The sequence below is a fragment of the Cynocephalus volans genome, chromosome 5 (assembly GCF_027409185.1).
Source record: "Cynocephalus volans isolate mCynVol1 chromosome 5, mCynVol1.pri, whole genome shotgun sequence".
Classification (NCBI taxonomy): Eukaryota; Metazoa; Chordata; class Mammalia; order Dermoptera; family Cynocephalidae; genus Cynocephalus; species Cynocephalus volans.
Genome location: NC_084464.1, coordinates 142,011,124 through 142,032,826, shown reverse-complemented (window position 1 = coordinate 142,032,826; position 21,703 = coordinate 142,011,124). Strand labels below are relative to the sequence as shown.

The 21,703-nt window shown below is 38.4% G+C and overlaps 1 protein-coding gene across 3 annotated transcripts in view; it reads right to left on the bottom strand.

Moving 5' to 3' along the window:
- Positions 1–1,998, bottom strand: part of ADGRG6 (adhesion G protein-coupled receptor G6) — a 130,598-nt gene extending 128,600 nt beyond the window's left edge. For all 3 annotated transcript variants that reach the window (XM_063096557.1, XM_063096558.1, XM_063096560.1), the window contains exon 1: positions 1,899–1,998. In XM_063096557.1, the coding sequence (XP_062952627.1) occupies positions 1,899–1,998 (100 nt within the window). The remainder of the gene's footprint in view (positions 1–1,898) is intronic.
- Positions 1,999–21,703: the final 19,705 nt, after the last annotated feature.

The following is a 21,703-nucleotide window of genomic DNA, read 5'->3' as shown; positions in this document are numbered from 1 at the left end:
AAAAATTATACATACCTGAAGTTGTAATATGCACTGTAAACGGTTTGTGAGTTTATTTTAAGGAATCTCATGCTGAGTTATTTCATGAGGCAAAAATTTCATATTAAAATGCCAATAATAACCCCTAAACTGCATCTGTGTGTCCAGATATTTCTGTGTGAGGTGGTGGCATTTTAAATGAATTAGGGTTAGAAAGATGTAGATATAAACGTTCTGGCTTCATAAGTGAACACAAAAACTGTCACAAAACCTTATTTGATGTATACGAAAAGTGGAATAATGAAAAAAGTTAAAAGAAAGAAAATCTTGTGTGAGAGAGTCACTTAACACAAGCTGCAACACGTGGGTTCCCGTGGCCCTGAACGCAAGCGCCTCCTTCGGTTTGGCACCCGAAGTGCTTCCCCCGCCTCAGCCCCATCCCAGCCTGGTTGATTCCCTTTGCTCAGCCCAAAAACGTGTGTCATTTTATTTATTCAAGTGATAAAATTCAAGAATGCGTGTATATCAATTAAAATGTTGACATCTAAAATAGTCCCAAGGTGCTTTGGTTTGAAGAAGCCTTAAAAATTTACAAATTCATGACCTAACAAAAATGAAAGTAAACAGACCCCAACTGATTTTAATCTCATAATTTATCTCACATTACATATTTGGTTCTTGGAGCACCATGTTTGAAAATTAAATAGTTCAACACTGTACATCATAAAAATTTAATTTTCAGATCGCCTTACAAATTTGTTTCCTCTTTCTGGCAATGACTTAGTAACAGAAAGAGTGACTTTATAATGAAATTCTAACAAATACATACCAAAAATTCACTCAAAGATCAGTTTTGTTTTGTAGCCATTAAACAAGTGCCAGGGATTTTCCAAGTAAGCAGCTGAAACTCTTAAATACTTGGTGGCTTGGAAAAAACAGTATTTACATTTTAAATACAAGTTGAATTTTTTGATCCATGAATAAGCAATTTTAGCAGTTAATCTATGTCCTCGATTCTTTTATATTATTTGTAATAATGCAGATATAAGTATGGAATTTATAAATCTTGATTAAATCTCAAGTAATAAATACATAAGACTTCAAAAATAATGATTTTCTTAATTGACATTATAGTTTAGTCTAAAGGAAAATATAATACATTGAAAAATTAAAGCAGGAGAATATAAAGAGTAATAGACTTAAGAGCAATGCAGTTTGTTCAGTGACAAAACCAGATAATAAAGAAACAGTTTACTTTTAAACATCATTCACATTCCTCAGTCTCTGGCATGTTCATATAATTAGCTGTTTATAAAAAAATTAGGTTTTAACAACCAAAAGATTTTATATTGAAGTTCAGGAAAAAAGTAATTACAAAAAATAGATATTTAAATTCCCAAACTACTGTAATAAGTAACTTTTTCATACCAATAAACTGCAGTCTAAAAACTTAATTTCAAATTCCTATTTTATATTGGAACATGCTAATAAAATCAGGATGAATGAAAATAGCAAAGTTTCTACCTTCCATAAGTAACCATATGTAAACTTGAAAAGAGGACGAAATGCTATATATTTATTCAACGGTAGAAGAAACCGCTAGCACCTTTTTAATGTCAGTTATATAGTTATCTCAGCACTCAATATGGGCTAAATAAATAAATAAAGCTAGAAGGAAGACAGCAAAGATTCAAGAAATAAACTCACAAGCAAGTAAAACAATGTTCAAAGTAGTAGTGTTCACACAGAATTCAGAGAGGCTAGAGAGAACAGAGACACACAAAAAAACCTGTAAGGACAGAAACAGAAAAAACAAACGGCAACAAATAAAGTTAAGGTCACTTAAATAAACAGTACACTTATACTGAAGACCTTGAAATTATTATCAAATTTGGGGTTTCAAAGAGAAAGTATCTTACCTGAGTGAGGAACATACATGATACATAAAGCAAATAAGAATAGAAGAGGACTTGGCTTCCATTTCCAATGGTAGCTCCACATTCGACCTGAGTGGAACATCCTGCAGTTAAAGAAATTAGCAATCAGGACACTCAATATTCAGTAAAACATTATGACAAATAATGTAAAAGTTTAGGTTCCAAAAGGGACTGGAAAATAGAAATCTTTTAAAACCAAGCTTCCAAAAAAAGAAGGAACTTAGATGATGACGACCTAATCACCTTCAGGCTGATTAGCAAAAGAAAAAAAAAATCCATTTATTTTATTTGCCACTTGGTGGCAGCTTCCTTATCAGAATCTGTATAATAGATGATTTCTGCATAAGGATGGGTAAATAGACAATTCAAGAAAAAAATTCATTTATTAAAAAATAAAGCAATTTCAGTGTTAGCCTCATGTCTGAGTATAGGTTTATACCAATCTCCCCTATAATGTCCCAGAAATTTAGATTTTAAGAAAATGTTTCCATTTTATAACATCTCCAGCTTTACAAATGGAAATATTTAAAATATAATTGAACTGCCCAAATGTTCTCCTTTCCCATAAAATGAAGCATGGAAGCATTAACATTTCAAAATGATTAAATTCTTTATACATAACAATAGTTATCAATGTTTTTAAATGTAACACCAAGTACTTAGAAACTAGTAAATAACATTAGATAAAAGAGTGGTGGTTTTTGTTTTTTTTTTCTACACAATGGTCTCATCTGTAAACTAAAGATTACATTAGATAATTATTTAGACAGGAACATCTATACTATCTTGGCTCAAAACAGTGGCATGAGACATTTTATTAAGTCAGCACCATCAAAAGTGGCAAGCCAGTGAAGGCGCAGAAAATATAAAGGTCAGTCACCAAAAGGGACCATAAATGAATTGGTGAGCAGGAGAGTCATGAGGCAGGTAGGTAGTTTAGCAGTAAGAAATCTCCAGAAGATCTTAAAATCCCCACGGAGATATCTTTCCTTCTTCTTGTATCCTCTCTAATTTCTCTCAGCAGTGGTTTGTAGTTCTCATTACAGAGATTTTTCACATCCTTGGTTAACTCAATTCCTAAGTATTTTATTTTTTTGGTGGCTATTGTAAATGGGCAGGCTTTCTTGATTTCTCGTTCGACATGTTCACTATTGGAGAAAAGAAATGCTACTGATTTTTGTGTGTTGATTTTGTATCCTGCTACTGTGCTGAAATCATTTATCAATTCCAAGAGTTTTTTTGTAGAGGTTTTAGGCTGTTCAATATATAGGATCATGTCATCTGCAAACAGGGACAGTTTGACTTCATCTTTTCCAATCTGGATGCCCTTTATTTCCTTCTCTTCTCTGATTGCTCTGGCTAGTACTTCCAACACTATGTTGAATAGGAGTGGTGAGAGTGGGCATCCTTGTCTAGTTCCTGTTCTTAAAGGAAAAGCTTTCAACTTTTCCCCATTCAGGATGATATTGGCAGTGGGTTTGTCATATATGGCTTTAATTACGTTGAGATACTTTCCCTCTATACCTAACTTATAGAGGGTCTTTGTCATGAATGAGTGCTGAATTTTATCAAATGATTTTTCAGCATCTATAGAGATGATCATATGGTCCTTGTGTTTGAGTTTATTAATATGGTGTATCACATTTATTGATTTGCGCATGTTGAACCAACCTTGCATCCCTGGGATGAATCCCACTTGATCATGGTGAATAATTTTATGTATGTGTTGCTGTATTCTGTTTGCTAGTATTTTAGTGAGGATTTTTGCATCGATATTCATCAAGGAAAGATATCCCATGCTCTTGGATTGGAAGAATCAACATAGTGAAAATGTCCATACTACCCAAAGTGATATACAAATTCAATGCAATCCCCATCAAAATTCCAAAGACATTTTTCTCAGAAATGGAAAGAACTATCCAGACATTTATATGGAATAATAAAAGACCACGCGTAGCCAAAGCAATGCTGAGCAAAAAAAATAAAGCTGGATGCATAACACTACCAGACTTTAAGCTATACTACAAAGCTATAATAACCAAAACAGTATGGTACTGGCATAAAAACAGACACACTGATCAATGGAATAGAATAGAGAATCCAGAAATCAACCCACACACTTACTGCCATCTGATCTTTGACAAAGGCACCAAGCCTATTCACTGGAGAAGAGACTGCCTCTTCAGCAAATGGTGCTGGGATAACTGGATATTCATATGCAGGAGAATGAAACTAGACCCATACCTCTCACCATATACTAAAATCAACTCAAAATGGATTAAGGATTTAAATATACACCCTGAAACAATAAAACTTCTTAAAGAAAACATAGGAGAAACACTTCAGGAAATAGGACTGGACACAGACTTCATGAATACGACCCCAAAAGCATGGGCAACCAAAGGAAAAATAAACAAATGGGATTATATCAAACTAAAAGCTTCTGCACAGCAAAAGAAACAATTAACAGAGTTGAAAGACAACCAACGGAGTAGGAGAAAATATTTGCAAAATATACATCTGACAAAGGATTAATATCCAGAATATATAAGGAACTCAAACAACTTTACAAGAAAAAAACAAGCAACCCAATTAAAAAATGGGCAAAAGAGCTAAGTAGGCATTTCTCTAAGGAAAATATACAAATGGCCAACAGACATATGAAAAAATGCTCAACAGCACTCAGCACCTGGGAAATGCAAATCAAAACCACACTGAGATACCATCTAACCGCAGTTAGGATGGCTAAAATCCAAAAGACTCTGAACAATAAATGCTGGCGAGGTTGTGGAGAAAAAGGAACTCTCATACATTGTTGGTGGGACTGCAAAATGGTGCAGCCTCTATGGAAAATGGTATGGAGGTTCCTCAAACAATTGCAGATAGATCTACCATATGACCCAGCTATCCCACTGCTGGGTATATACCCAGAGGAATGGAAATCATCAAGTCAAAGGTATACCTTTTCCCCAGTGTTCATCGCAGCACTCTTTACAATAGCCAAGAGTTGGAACCAGCCCAAATGTCCATCATCGGATGAGTGGATACGGAAAATGTGGTACATCTACACAATGGAATACTACTCTGCTGTAAAAACAAATGAAATACTGCCATTTGCAACAACATGGATGGACCTTGAGAGAATTATATTAAGTGAAACAAGTCAGGCACAGAAAGAGAAATACCACATGTTCTCACTTATTGGTGGGAGCTAAAAATTAATATATAAATTCACACACACACACACACACACACACACACACACACACAAAACCCAGGGGGGTGGGAGGAAGAAGATAGAACAACCACAGTTACTTGAAGTTGATACGACAAGCAAACAGAAATGACATTGTTGGGGGGGAGGGGGGAGAGGGAGGAGGGAGAGAGGTTTTGTTAAGGGGCAACAATAATCAGCCACAATGTATATCGACAAAATAAAATTAAAAAAAAAAAATCCCTACGGAGGCTACTTATGCTTATAAGTGGCAATTGAGAGTCATTTTATTTCTAAAAAAGAAGCAGTAAGACACTTCAGGATCACGGTAATGCCTTCCATTAAGCTTGAAGGTTATTTACCTGGGGTAAAATGTGTAATACTAACCAGAAACCCAGCAAAGTGAGAAGAGAAATACTTGAATGAGCAAAAACAGACATCAAATGTTTCTTGCACTTGCCTGAAGCCTGCATTTTGCATCTGTTTTTTCCTGTAAGAGTCCACCTAGTAGCAAAGAGAACAAGTACTAGAGTCTGACCTAGGTTTGCTACTTCATGAACTGTGAAACCCTCATGAAATTTACTTGACCACTTTGTGAGTATTTCTCATCTGTAAAACAGGAATGGCAATAGCACCTAGTCTATTTAGTTGCTGAGATGATTAAATAAAATAATGTCTTTACAAAACAGGGCCTGACACTCAGAGAGCACTCAAATATTAGCTATTGTCATTAACATCATCCCAGACATCCTAATATAAGTGTGGTTATTCTGTCCACAGTAAACTCAAAAGAAAAGACTTAAACAAGAATGGACAATAGGATTAATCTCATATGCCAACACCAAGCAATTAACTTTATGGCCACTTCTGGGATCACCTTGCAACAGAAATGACATTGGTTATTCATGTCTGCTATGAATACAGAATTTAAGTAGTGTCAGAAACCTATGCCATATTTTTGTATTCATCAAACTAGAAGTTCCAGCATCCTGTAGCTCTCCTAATGGAAATTCTAAACTAGAAATAGGTTAAAATCTGAAGGGTATTTTTTATATGGAAGGTATGTTTTCAAATACATCCATCTGAATATTTGAAATTAAAAGCAGTGTTGCTACTTATGAGAAGCAATATGTTACAATAAGTAGTAAAAATAATGGATGTGAACTCTGGAATGGCAGAGATTTACATTTTGGTTCCTATACTAACTGTGTGCTTCGGAGAACAAGCAAGTATTTAAACTCTGATCCTATTTCCTCTTCTAGAAATAGGATATTACCCACCACAAAGAAGTAGCAATAACAATGTGTAACACTTAGTAGGGGCTTCTAAAAGAGTAGACGATAAACTTCTGACACACAGAAAGTTCACTCATTTGGAAGAATGACCCCATTTCCTATTGATGCTGGATGAATGAGATGGTCTCCATTCATACTGCAGATGAATGAACGTTTCTAAAAACAAAAAGTACAATCTTATATTCAAAGAAGTTTAGAGCTGGATGGACCAAAGATGTAGTCTAATCTTGTTTCAAAGAGGAGAAACCCGAGGCCCAGAGAAATAAATGGTCAGAACAATCAAACGTGGCTGCCAGCCTTAAAAATGTTAACAGAAGGAACTATCAGCCCCAAAGAATTTCCAGCTTCTTACTACTTGTGGCACATAATAATCCTCCTTTAGCAATATGTAAATAATAGCCCCTTCTTAAGTTCATGCATTCTTAGTACTCAGGGAAACATGCTCATGAATTTGGCTACACTCCATACTGTTTCTTTTAGGTGCTCATGCTACTTCTCCCTTGCTATAAAAGGTTCTGACTTTTAGGAATTCCATATTCAGTCCTCAAGTTGTCTTATCAAAGCAGCCTGTGATCCTATCAGGCAATAGCTGCAAATGACAACCAAGGCTTGATGCATTCTAGGTCGCAAGACCCCCTCACTGTAGACCGAAAAGGAATCCAGGACAGGGTAAGCACGTGGAACCACATAAACCATATGACAAGCCAACTTTCATCCACTTTACTGTTTACCGAAGAATAGAAACAAATACATCAAGAATAGAACAGAGGAAGGAAAGCACTGTGTGTCTTCTCAGGGGATCACTTAGCAAAGACACATCCCTGGGATTTAAACAACTTTCTCACAAGAATGGAAAATCCAGAATAGGGTTACTAAGGTTGTGAACTGGAAGTACAAAAAAAAACAGTACAGTCTTAGAACATTTTGACCATGGCGTCAAAGATCTATTGAAGAGAGCAGGAACATTTTTAAGTAAAAGAATTACAGACTTCAATAATCTGAAAAGAATCTAAAGTTTATGTAATAAAATCTTTCACCTCACAGGTGAAAAAAACTAGGATACTAAACTACTTGCCCAAGATCACATAATCAGTGGTGGCAGAGCCAAAAGACTCTTTAATGTAACCTGGCTTCCACCCCAGCTCTCCTTTTGGAGAACCAAGCCACCTTTATTGCAAACTTGTTTCCCTTTTCAATTTGTGTAGGATACAAAATACAATATGTTCCAGTCAGGAAGCTTTAGTATGTAACCCTTTTATAGGAATTGTTTTAAATGTGGGTATGACCCCTTGTAAACAATTTTATCCAAATATATCATCAAAATAATCTCAAAAACCTACCATCTTCCATCTTTCTACTCCTAGTGTTTTCCCCCAAAATCACAATTTAAAGAGATATTAGTGAAGAAATTTTGAAAGTAGTAGAGAAGTTGATATGGTATTCATTCTATTAATACCAGCAATATTTAGAATTAACTTCCTTCCCCATATCCCAATTGCATTTCTCTTGCAAATCTTTTCACAAAGGGTTTGCGGAGTGGCAGAGAGAATACCTTAATTCTTCTAGAGTGAAAAGAAGGATAATTTGGTTTATTCAAGTCTGCTCATAATAGTCTTTCTTCTCCTGGTTAAAGATCACGTTCCTGAGCATAAGCAATGGATTAAAAAAGAAAGTGCTATTCTATTACTCGGTTTAAGTCCTTTTATTAAGTTAGGGTCATCCCCACTTCAAAAAGGCTGAATTGTTCTACAAATCTGCACAAATCTTTGAACAGTAACATACATAATTGGTTTGTAGTGTAGGGGAGATTAAAAGTCATCCTTGAGAACTACACACACACACACACACACACACACACACACACACACACACACACACACACACACACAACACACACCCCGCACATACTTGTAAAATTCAGAAAATCTGAAAAAAAGAAGTTGATTGTATCAACATCCTGATTTTGATATTTAAAAAATTTTTAAGGCATCCCAAATAATTCCATCCCAAGTAATGTTTATAAAGAAAAGTAAAATGATTGGTAGCCACACTTAAATATTACTGGCATTTTTAGCTGTGATTGATATATTATTTAAATGGTATCAACCCAGTCAACAAATATGCATCTTAATGTCATCCAGCGTAGATAAAGTAATAATATCATCCAATTAGAAATAAAAATGGAAAGATACAGTTTTTGCTCATCCTTACCACACACATTGAACAAAGTCTATTTAGTCTTAAGTCTAAATAGTCTCTAGAAACTTTTAATCATCCCATCAGAAATGTAAACTCTGTAAAGTATATGAGCAGTTAGACAAATGGTCAAGTTTAAGGGAGCGGTTGTCAGTTTATTTTTAATATACAAACTGATTCTCTTTCAAATCATTATTTCCAGAAATGAGAGTGACGTGTCCAGTTAGGCAGTAAAAACTACAGGCTTCTAATATTTCCCATAAGCCAAGAGACAATAGCCTCATTCACCATTCACATTGGAAAAGCACAATGTCCTGTAATTTATATAAGCCATAAATGGAACAGTAGCTTCATGCAGCCTGAGACCAGTTAATACAAGTCTTGCTAAATCGATTAAATTTCTTATGGCATGAAAAAATGCAGTCACTACAACTCCCAAATATATTTACAAAGTTTGGTATTTCAGAACGTGAGTGTAACAATATACAAATGCTCTTTTTCCACAAAGAGTAGGCAGAAAATAGTTTGTGTACATGAATCTATTAAAATTAAAATTTAAAATATAGTTTATGTTCCCCATTTTAACATTTTTCAACAAGACAGCAGAAATATTTACCTTGGAAAAGTCAGTATTATCTCCATGTATTCTAACATACCAATATCTAGAATCAGAACATTTTAAACCATTCCATATGAATTGTAAAGAGCAAAATCGTATAGTTACAATCTGACGAGAAATGGAAAAACTTTCAGTCAAAATAGCTCAATAAAGAAACTCAAATCAAGGTACTAAACCTTCACAAGGAATTCAAATGGAGTATATAACATACTTCCGCGATCAGGAAATTTTTACATTACCTGTTGATCAGTTTGAAATCTTTTATTTCAAAAAACTGGCATTCATATTTTTTTCTGAGTAAATGCTTTTTTTTCCCCATAAAATATGAATACCTGGCAAAGCTTAAAGGAAGGCAGACTTAAATATCTGCTGTTAAAACCCCTACTACATTTTGGGGAAAAATTGAAGTTGAAATCAAACTCATATTCATTCAAAATGTGTCACCTACATATAAGAAGAAGTCTTATGAGAGTGCTGGCTGTATCTCAAAATAAATTCTTTTACGTTATATACCTTGCTGATTTCCACTGGCATAAATGAAACTTTAAAACTTACAGGTGTGGAACTTCTGTGAACTTACTTCACATGCAGCTTTAATAAAAATAAGCAGTTCATTTCTAATTATACTGCACACTCCAGGGACAGAGTCACAGAGTGCTAGGCTTGTGGGCACTACTCTTTTTCCTATTCTAAAAATGTGTGGTGGGGAAGGGGGTGTGGAGGAGGCACATTGTAGGGAAGGGGAAGACAGGACCTCTGAGGCTGGTCTCTTCCCAGATATCAATCTGAAAGAGGAAGTTTAAGTGGAGATAAATAGGGACCCAGTAGTTGGAGGTGGAGGGTGGGGTGAAAATCAATTTCTAAAAACTCTTATGCATTAGTGGAAGTGAGTAAAATATCTGTCAGAGTGTCTGCCCGAGATTAAACAAAATACCAGAAGGAAAATTACGTATCACATGAAAAAATTAATTTCTTAGTTGGCCACAAAAATAAGCTTGACCCTTTTGAAAACAATCTTCCTTTTTCCAATTCTAGAAGGCCAGGCGGGTGCTTGGTGGCCCTTTCACAGGGTCGTTCTGAGGCCCCTCACCACTTAGATGACAATTCCACAAAAGCAAAACTTTTTAGATCTCTCTCGCCGTTTCAGCCCCGCCCCCGCTTAGACTCCTACAGACGTCCCCTCACACATCTCACCACGTCAGATGGTATATTCCTTAATTATTTTGTAACCTGCAAAGCACACTGAGAACCTTCTCTGAGCAGTTAAGAAAACAAACAAAAACAACAAAAAAAAGTGCAAATCCCCCCAAAGATCCAAGAATAACAACGTCTACAGTCAGTGGTGACAATGTGTCAAGTCAACATTTTCTCAGCATACCAGTACCTTCCAAGCCCCCAGGTGCGGATCCCGGAGAGCGCTTCCTTGGCAGGGCCCGGCCCCCGGCCTGACAAGCGCCGCCTGTCACTCCTCGTCTCATTTGAATCGAAAACACGTTCTCCCGATTCTCGAAGCCCTGCCCTTTCCCTTGTGCTCTACGCCGCCCACACGTGAGGCTCACCTCTCCCTGGCGGGGCAGGAAGCGAGCCGCACACACATGTCACGGCTCCTCTTGGCAACGGGTCACCCCTCAGAGCCTCGAGGGGCAGAGTGAAGACAAACCGGTTTACGCGCCAAGGCAGCTGAAAGCCGCGTTCGCAGAACGCAGCGCTGAGCTGGGGAAGGAGCGGGGGACACAGATAAGGGCGTGCGGGAATTCTGCGCAGGAACGTGTGACTTACGTGTTGACCTTACCGCGCTGAGGTCCCCGGAGGCCGCACGCTCATTCTCGGCCGCTTCTCCGGCCCCGCGGCCCCGCGCTCCTCGGCGGGGACCCCTGGCGCCCGGGCCCTGCGCGGCGGCTGGACGCTGCTTCACGCCCTTTCTGGAGAGTTCACCGGGGCTTCCGGGCAGCGCTAGTCGCCCGCGCTCAGGGCGGCGCAAGGTGGACCCTGGACGGGGCAGAGTTCGAGAGCGGATCCCGTGGGCGAGGGGGCGGGCGGCGGCAGGTTCCTCTTCACCGAGAACTTTCCGAGAGTTCTTGCAGACTCTGGGGAGGCTGGCACTGCCTGCGGCCGCGGGGGTGGAGGGGCCGGCGTTCCCCCCCGCGGGCCCCGGCGGCTCTCCCGGGCCGGTGCGAGCCGCCCGCGCTCCCGGCGCCGCGGCGTGGCGGGCGCTGGGCTCAGGTGCGGCGGCCCCGCGGCGTCGGGCCCGGCTCGGCGCGGCCTGCGGGCGGCCCGGGTGGCGGCGCTGAGCCGTGGGGGCCGTCCCGAAGGCGCAGCTGCCCCACCCAGACTGTCAGCTCGACGGCAGACAGAAAGGGAGCAGTTGCCCCGCGGGGCGGGACGGGCGCTCACGGTGCGGGCAGCGCGGAGAACGTGGCGGGGCCGGCTGGGGCTGGTGCACCACCTTGGCGCAGAGCGGGGCGCAGCTCCCAGGCGGGGAGGCGGCAGGGCGGACGGAGACCCTCAGCGAAAGTGGGGAATGAAAAGGCTGGAATGCAGGCGCCCATTCCACTGCTTTACTTTTTCTGTGTCTTTGTTTTCTTCTCTCTCTCTCTCTCTCCCCCTTCCCCCCCCCCCCACACACAATGAAGGGATATAAACAGGGCACTGGGAAGATGTTGGGAAGATGTTCACATACCATTTTATTGAGCGGGATTGATTTGCAAGTGCAATTCCAGGTATTCACTGGGGAAAGTCCTCTGCCTGCTCTCCAGTGCTCCTATAAAGTAGCTGCCTGGCAAAGGGTTCTGGACACACCTCCTTGGAGATGAGAAGAGAGAAAAGGGGCTCCCTTCCCGTTGTGGACCGCCAGAGTTAATGCACAGAATGCTAGAGGCAAGCCTTCCAATGCCAGAGCGGTAGACAGCAGAGCCAGCACAGCCTAGCTTGCGCTGTGCGCACACACTCGCATGCACAGGCCACACGCAGAAGTGCCATAAAATTGTTTAACATCGATTGGCTAGTGATAGAAAACTGTTGGGGGGGGGGGGAGGTAGAGCAGGACCTGAGCACGACAGTTACGGAAAGGAAGCTGGAACACTGCCACCAAAATCCAGAGGCTTGACATCCAGGGTGTGTTCTACTTAAGATTTTTATCAGTATTTATTTTGATGAGTAAACAGTATGATTAATAGAAACGTTGAATTGTAGCATTTAAGGGAAGCTAAATTTCCTCTCCTTAGCCTTCTCATATTACAGATAGGGAAATGAGACCCAGAGATGTGACGTCTGCATAAACTAGCTACAGGTGACCAGGGGCTAGGACCCAAGTCTCCAGATTATTATAGCAGATCGTCCCAACAAAATTAAAGTTCCAGTCATGGAATTTAAGCAACAACGTTTAGAATTCCACAGTTTTGTGGGTCAAGAATCTAGGTGCAGCTAGCTCAGTGACTCACAAGGCAGCAATCGAAGTTGGGCTGAAGCTGTGGTCTCTTCTGAATGCTTGACTGGGGAAAGATCTGCTTCCAAGCTCACCAATGTAGTTGTTCCACTCATAAAATGTTGAAGCTAGGAGAAAGCAAAAACATAAGGGCAAACAAATAAATATAAATAACTGCATTATAATGTCTAACTCATAGAGCATGCTCCAGAAAACAGAATCAACCAGATGTGCATCTCGTATGTATATAAACAGATAGATTTATTTTAAGGAATAGGCTCACTCAGTGGTGGAGGTGCAACTCTAAAATCTGCAGAGTAGGCCAGCAGGCTGGAGACTCAGGAAAAAGTTTTAGTCTGAGTTCAAAGGCAGTTTGCTTGGAAGAATTCTTTTTTGCTTGGGGGATGTCAGTCTTTGTTGTTCCATTAAGTCTCTCAACATTAGATCAGGCCCGCTCAAATTATGGAGGATGATCTTTTTTTCAAAGTTCAGTGATTTTTTAAAATAGCTTTTATTAAGAGTTATTTTGTAATTGACAGATTATATTTATGGGTTACAATATTATATTTTGATATATGTATACAAGTGGAATAATTAAATAAAGCTAAGTAACATATTCATCACCTCACTTATTTTTTGTGGTGAGAACATTTGAAATTTATTCTCTTTGCAATTTTGAAATATACATCATTATCAACTATAGTCACCATGCTATGCAATAGATCTCGAAAACTTACTCCCAACTTAAACTTTGACCTGTATCTGCCCATTTCCTTCCCACTTCCTCCCAGCCTCTGGTAACTACCGTTCTACTCCCTACTTCTATGAGTTTGTTTTAGATTCCACGTGTAAGTGAGATCATGCAGTATTTGTCTCTCTGTCCACCAAGTAATGAATGGATAAAGGCAATGTGGTATATATACACAATGGAATGCTATTCAGCCTTAAAGAAGAAGGAAATTCTGTCATTTGCAACAATATGGATGAACCTGGACATTATGCAAGGTTTACCAATTTGAATGTTAATCTCATCCAAGTAACACTTTACAGAAACATCCAGAATAATGTTTGACCGAATATCTGGCCAACCAAGTTGACACATAAAGTTAACCATCACAGTAACCAAAACAAATGAACATACAGCTAGAAGACAGAAGAGTAGATATTTACGTAAGCAATTATATGTTAAAGGATGTTTGTAATTTTTGAATTGATAATTCTATATAATCATGTGACTCATAGCTAAAATATTTCAATGGACCAGTGCCTGTCATTGGTCAGTATATTACTAAAATCTGTGTATTTTGACAGTTTCTGTCTTCAAACTAAAGATTTGTTCTTTTTATTTGAAAGAGCACGTTAGGGTAAATGGAGTGTATAGTGGAAAGTACATGGTCTTTTAATGCAATAGACCTGTATTCAAAATTTGGCCCTGCAGTTTACCAGCACTGTGAACTCTGGCAGTTTAGCATGTAAACTAAATAAGCCTGATTTGTAAAATAAGAATAACAATACTTATAATGTTGAACTCGTAGAGCTATTAGACAGATTCAATGAGCTAATGACATAGTCACTCAACATATTTCCTGGAATTTGGTAATATCAGTTGCCTCCGCCTGTCCCACATATATCATTCTCAAACTGAAAGTACCAGGACCACATTCCTCTGTATACAGGAATCCTCTGACAACATTCCAGACAAAATGAATATTGAACATCTCTTTGAATCCCTTAACATTGATAAACACTCAACTATGAGAAACTTCCTCTTTCTTTTGACTGAATCACACATGCATGCCTTCAACTTCCATTCAGAACAAGGACATTCTATCTTCCACAATAAGCCTTTCAAATATGTGAAGTCAGCAATCGTCTCTCTCCTTAGCCTTCCCTTATTCAGTTTTCACAGCCTTCATTATTTTAACCATCCAGTCTCTGGCTCCTCACTATCTACATATGAGTCAGCATCAGCTCTCCTTACAACGTTCTTAAAATGGATTCCACGCCTCACGCCTGATAACAGTGGGATTCTTACATTTCCTGAACTGGATATTACTCTTGCAAAAAATATTACTCTTGTAAACAAAAGTTAATATTCACTTTTTGAACAACCACATAAAATATTTATGGCAGGTATAGAAGTAGTTATAATAAATTGATCTTCTACAATGTGCCAGGGAGTGTATAAATTTTATTCCACAAATTAAGTTGTTTAAGAAATACATCCAAATTTCTAAAAAATTCAACCCAATCAGGAATTTATGTTTTAATTTCCCATTCTGCCTCCTCTCCTTTCACCAGGCTTATTGCTTACTTCAGCAGGGAGAGTAGAAGAGACGTGTTGACTTATCTGTGTTGGTAGCTATCAACCTGTCTGGTCACTGGTCATCCAGTCGTCTGTCTGCATCATTATTAACTATAGTCACCATGCTATGCAATAGATCTCAAAAACTTACTCCTAACTAAAACTTTGACCTACGTCTCCCCATAGACGTAGACCCCAATGTCGGTCTGCTCAGTGAGGCTCTTCCAGGCTCTCTTGACAGCCTGTCATAGTCTTCATCAGCCTAGTCCCTCCAAGTAGCCTTTCTATCTCTAAGGCCTTGCCTCCTCCCTTGATCTCTATCTGAGAAGCAGAGTGCAGGGCCCTCTTGAGACCAACTCAGCTCCTTGACCTCACAAACCACCCCTCCCCCACCCCCACCTCTCTTCCTTCCCTTTCTAACCCGAGGGAGGGAGATAGCTCTTCTTTCTCTGCTATTTCTCAACACTTATCTGTATGTAAACTCTCCTCAGTTCCCTTAGTGTTTAAAAGTTATGAAAAACAAAACCAGACAATCTGAATGCTTTCTGTTCCCTCCTCTGTCCCATCATCCCCAGAAGCTACGCAAATGCACCAGCTAGAAGCTTGAATCTGGAGAATTTGCTTCCACAAATTCAAAACTTCTGTGAATAGTTATTTTTCCTATTTTAAGGATAGGAAATTGAAATTCAAAATGGATAAACCACTTTTCCAAGATCACACAAGGAGCAAGGGGCAGCTGAGTGCCAGTAATATCTGAATGACTTCCAACATTGTGCTTTTCCTCCATGGCCTCTCCTCATTGTTGGCCCCAAGTCTTTTCACATGAACTGTCACCAGGTCAGAAAGTTCGTTCATCCTGAGCTAATGCAGAAATTATCTGAATCCCTAATCAGGGAGTCTAGAATATTTTATTTCGTTGCATTTAGTCCGGTATATCAATTTGTAGAAATCAATTCAAAATCTGATTCCTTCATTAATCTTGTTAACAATCTTTTACAATTTTTTGTTACATGCAAATTTAATAATGATCTTTCCTATAATTGGGTCATAAATAACAATATTGACCTGGTGGAATAGCATGAGAGGCCTGCTTTCTAGTGGTACTGATCTACTGATAATCAACACTGGGGGACACACATTTTCAACAATTATTAATCTATCTTGTCTTACTCTCATCCCATATGTTTAGCCCAAATGAAGCCCCCAGATTCTCACAGGAGATTATATAAATCAATAAATTCATGTATCTCTTATATTCTCCTGATCTACTAATCTAAACATTGTAGTCATCAAGCTGGAACATAAGTGTGAGGACATGAAGTTCTTCATGAGTTCCTTCTGGTTCTCAGTAACACCTCATTCTTTTAAAGTGCTTGAAAACCATCCTTTGTTTTGATTCTACTTCCCACAAATCCTCCTTTTCTATAAAAAAAACTAGAACAAATTATATATTATTTTAAAGCTAACATGGCATACATGGTAAGTCCAATTCTTATAGTCTGATGATGAATGTAGGCTGCTACAAACTTCATGTATGAAGTTTTTCATGTACTGGGAACTCTTTATTCTTCTATGAGTAACTCGGGAGACTAAACATTAACTAGCATTAAATAAATATTAATATTGACAGCAATCCCCACATTTTTAGTGCTCCCTATGAACATGACTCTTTATTAGGATAATTACATATAACACTTCCTTTAATCTTCACACCAACTCTATAGGTACACAGATGTGGCCCAAAAGACTCTTGGCAATCAGGATTTAGACTCAGTTTTTTCTGACTGAAATGCTTATACTTTTAACCAATCAATCAAGTCCAGCTGCACTTGCCTGGAACATTTACATAGAGATTACAGTATAGAGTTTGGTCAGAAAAAATGCAAGGAAAAAAGACATGGGTCTATAAAATATAGGGGGGATACAGGTTTTTCTGTAATTTTATTACCCTGGCTTTTACCAGCTACCTGAATATTAATTAAAACACTAATGATTATGTAAGACAATCAAACACAGTATTTTCCTGGGAAGAAATTCAAGAATAAGTGCTACATTCACCCAAGTAATTATTAATTTACCTTTTCAGTCATTCATTCATATATTTAATAAAAATATTGAATAATTAATATGTGGCAAGTACTCTTCTAGGCACTGTTACTACAGCAATGAACAAAAATAGAGTTCATGCTTTTGTTGAGCTCATATTCCACTGGGAGTGGGTGGGGAGGTAACCCATAAAATAATGAAAAATAGATAGTATGCAGATGGTGATAAGTACCATGAAAAATAAAGCAAGAAGATATAGACAAAGACAGGGATGACAAGTGCTACTTTCTATAGATTAGTCAGGAAAAGCTTCTCCAATAAAGTGTCATTGAAAAAGAGACTTGAATTAAGTGTGGGGATATACCCAGACAGTTGTGTGAGGAGTGTTCCAAAGAAAGGCAAGCAAGTGCAAATGCCCTGAGGCAGTATGGGCTTGGCCTTCTTACAAGAACAAGGAGAATAGACAGGCTAGACTTGAGGGAGAAAGAGGAATGAGGTCTGAGAGAGCACAAAAGGCCAGATTATGTGCCTTGTGTGCAACAAAACAACCTGTGGATTTTATTGTAAGATCAATTAGTAAAGGGGATCAGAATATGCCACTCCACAATGTGCTACTTTGTCATAAGGATTATTTAAAACTAAAGGCAATTAGGAAGCAGTGAACACAGAAAGAGTTCTTTGTCTTTGCTCTATTTTCCTAAAAGGAAGATGGAAGTCTATCTTTGTCTTTCTTTCCCATACCAGGAGAAAGAAAACAACCATTATCTCTGGAGATGGATAGTCAGCACCAAGATGGGACTGCACAAACAACCCTTACTAAAATAATCCTTATCTTCCATTAGTTTTCCCCCATATATTTACATTTCCACAATTTACTGCCCCAGGAAGCCCAAATCCCTTTTCCTTTGTCTTGTCAATTCTCTGCAGATTTATCACTCTTTGTTAAAATGGTATATAAGCCCCAAATTTCAACCACCTTTTTGAGTTACTTATCATTGAGTTCTCCTGTGTGTATGCATATTGTTTGCATAAATAAATTCTGGGGTTTTTTAAATTCTGCTTCTATGTTTATACATACATATATGTATATTAATTCACAGACCCAAGCCACTAAACCTAAGAGGGTAAGAGGAAAAGTTTTATTTCTTACCTTATAGAAGTTACTGGAGGTTTTTGAATAGACAAGAGCTTGATCTGACATATGTTGAAAATAGACTCTAGGGAGTTCAAAGGTGGGAGCAGGGAGACTATTTAGCAGGCCGTGCATAATGCAGGTAAGAGATGATGATGGATGGCATGAACGAGGGTGGTAGAAATGGAAGTGGTGAGAAATAACTGGTTTTGGGATATTTTGAAGGTCATTTTCTGATAATAGGATATTGAGTATGATGAGAGAAAGCAGACAGAAGGAATACTCTGGGGTTTTTAACCTATGCAACCGGATGAATAGAGTTGCTAATAACTGAGTTTCAGAAGACTGGGGGAGAAGCAGGTTTGGGAGGGAAAATTGAGAGTTCAGTTTTAGACATGGTAAGTCTGAGATGTCCACTAGACATTCTGACAGATGCAACTCCCACACTTCTTGGGACTTATTAGGTGCTTGGTAAAAGTTCTTAATTAATTAAGCAAACATTGAATCCTAAGGTTAGTGTCTGAGATCAATGATGGTAGAATGAATATTCATGGTGAGTTAGAATTATAGTTAAGCCTTGAAGAGTAGGTTGGATTCACAGTGAAAATTTTAACTGGTGGAACTATTTTACCAACGATGAGAGAAAAAATGAAAAATATCTGAGGGAAAGTGAGCAAATACTCTATTTGCAGTGGTAGATTCCAGAGGCTGATGGAGAGAGAAAGGCTGATTAATGGTAGGCTATGGAAAGTTTGGAGAGTTAGGCTAAGTAGTTTGCCTTGAACCTATAGGACGTGCAGAAACAATCCAACTTACTTTTAACTATTTGTATTTTGTTTTTATTTAGCTTGTTGGCAAGGAAGCCACATAATTAAGGCAATGTTGTAGAAAATTAATCAAAGTGGACTATATAGTAGAGAAGACTTCTGCAAGGAGAGAAGTTAGAAAGGTACTGCAGTAGCACTGAGCAAGAAATAAATACTAGAGCACTAATGAAAATGCAAAGTCAAGAAGATGTGTGAAGTGGAAATTTGAAGTCAAAGAGACATGACTCTTGTGTAGTCCAACCCTACATAACAGATATCTAAGCTCTTCAATGCCTGACAACATGCAGACAAAGTATGACTGGCTAGATTCTTTTTAATATATACAATTATACATGATTCTTTGCTATTTCTACATGATAGATCTGTGAGAATTATTAGGGCTCTTAGCCAGTGGGATGGTTTTCCTTTTCAGCACTTGGTAGGATTGCTCCTCCCTTTCCTTTGAATGTTAGCATGGTAATGAGTTACTCTGGAAAATGAGATGTGAGTATAAATGATGTGTGTCACTTTGGGGCAGAAGCTCGTAAGAAGTAAAGTGCAATTTGTCACCTTGTCTTCCTCCAGAAACAGCAACTGGCAGTATTCTAAATGGTGATGCTTCCATCAGCCTGGATTCCAAGGTAAGGATTATGTGGAGCTGCTCCTGGAGACAACCCTCAGGGGAAACACAGCATGAGCCACAAGAAGCTTTTGTTGCTATAAGCCACTAAATTTGGAGTTATTTGTTACTAGGATATAATTTAGCTGATACTGATTGATAAAATAACTATCATCTAAGGAATAAATAAAAGCAAAATCTAACCAATTCTCAAAGATATTTAATTAATTTAAAGGGATCTACTTTTTTGTGAGAAGCCTTATCTTTTCATTATTTCAGGAGCATTGAACAACAGATGCACTACTGAAGTATAATGATGTTTTATAAGTCTGGCCAGAAACAGACAAGCACCAACAGGAAGTAATCATTTTTATTATGTTTTTGTTTATTGAGTTGATTCTGTACAAGTTTTTTTGTGATTTTTTTTTTAAATCAAAGTAAAGTGGTTTTCCAGGGATTTGGCAGTAAATGGAAATTGCATGTCTATGTGTGTGTGTGTGTGACAAAGGGGAAAATCAAATTCCCCATGGGAGAATGACAAAACTGGAATAGAAGTAAACATTTTGTGAAATGAATACAAATATCATCTATATAAGAACTCTTGGTGCAGAATTTAATATCAGAGATATTTTTCTATAATTGAAAAAAAAAAGTTCATTAACTGAAAAAATAGCACACTTCCTGCCATTTTATTTAGAAATATGCAGTCAAGAATATATTTATAGAGGTGAACAAACAACTAACTTTGGATTTTTGATATGTTGAAACACATTTTAATAATTTTCTTGGAAAGAAAATGCAATGTGAATCTGTAGAGATATATTATCTAGACCAAACTACACATCCAGTATATAAAATAATGGAAAATAATTCTGGGAATGAAATGTACTAATCTAGATTAAGCACCCATAGAAAGCACCTCTGAGAAAGTGACACTTAAGGTGAGATCTGATTAACAAATGGAGCCAGCTATGCCTAAATTCAGAGGAAGAACATTCAAGGCAGAGGGATATACCTACTACAAAAATATAAGGCAGAAAAACATTCAACATGTTTGAGGTGGGGTAAAGAAGGCAAACATGGCTTGAGCACAGTGGGTAAAGGTGAGAAAAAAGGGAAGGAGGGAAGAAACATAGATAGGGTCAGATTATGTGAAGTCTTGTAAGTCTGGATACAGAGTGGAATTTTAAGTGCTATGTTATGCTCTTAAGGGATTTAAACAGGGATTTGACAATTGGGTGCTAGGTTGAAGATGGATTACAGAGGGGCAATAATAGAAGGATGGTGCAGTGGTTATTTTGTGCATCAACTTATCTGGGCCACTGGGTGCCCAGATATTTGGTCAAACATTATACTGGATGTTTCTTTGAAGATGTTTTTTTGGTTGAAACAAACATTTAACTCGGAACTTTGAGTAAAGCAGATTGTCCTCTATGATATGGGTGGGCCTCATCCAATTAGGTGAAGGACTGAACAGAACAAAAATACTGGACTTCCATGAGCAAGAGAGAAATGTCCAGGAGACTATCTTTGGATCTCATCTGCAACATCAGTTCTTCCTAGTGCTACAGAAGGCAGCCTTCAAACAAGAACATTGGCTCTTCTGGATCTTCAGCTCGCTGGCCCACCCCACAGATTTTGGACTTCCTGGTCTCCATACTCACATGACTCAATTCCTTATAATCTCTCTCTCTCTACACACACAGACACACACACACAGCCTATTGGTTCTGTTTCTCTGGAGAACCCTGACTAATACACAAGGTGACCACTTAGATGGTGGGTATTGCCATAGTCTAGATGGGAGGTAAGGGTGGCTTGGTTTAGGGTGTTGGTAGTAAAGATGGAGAAAGAAGTAGACAGATTCAGGATAAGTTTGGAGACTGAGATGATGGGACTTATACTGGTTTGTATGAGGGAGACTTAAGGGAAGACGGGGATCAAGGAGAACACCTAAGTTTTAGGCTCGAGCATCTGCATGGTGGTGGGTGAAAATTAACACTGAAGAGGAAGTTCTGAAGGAAAGGAGGCATGTTAAATATGAGACACCTATAGATGTCTAAGTAGAGATGTCTAATTAGAGATATCAAATTGGCATGTATATATATCTGGAGTTTAAGAGCATATTTGG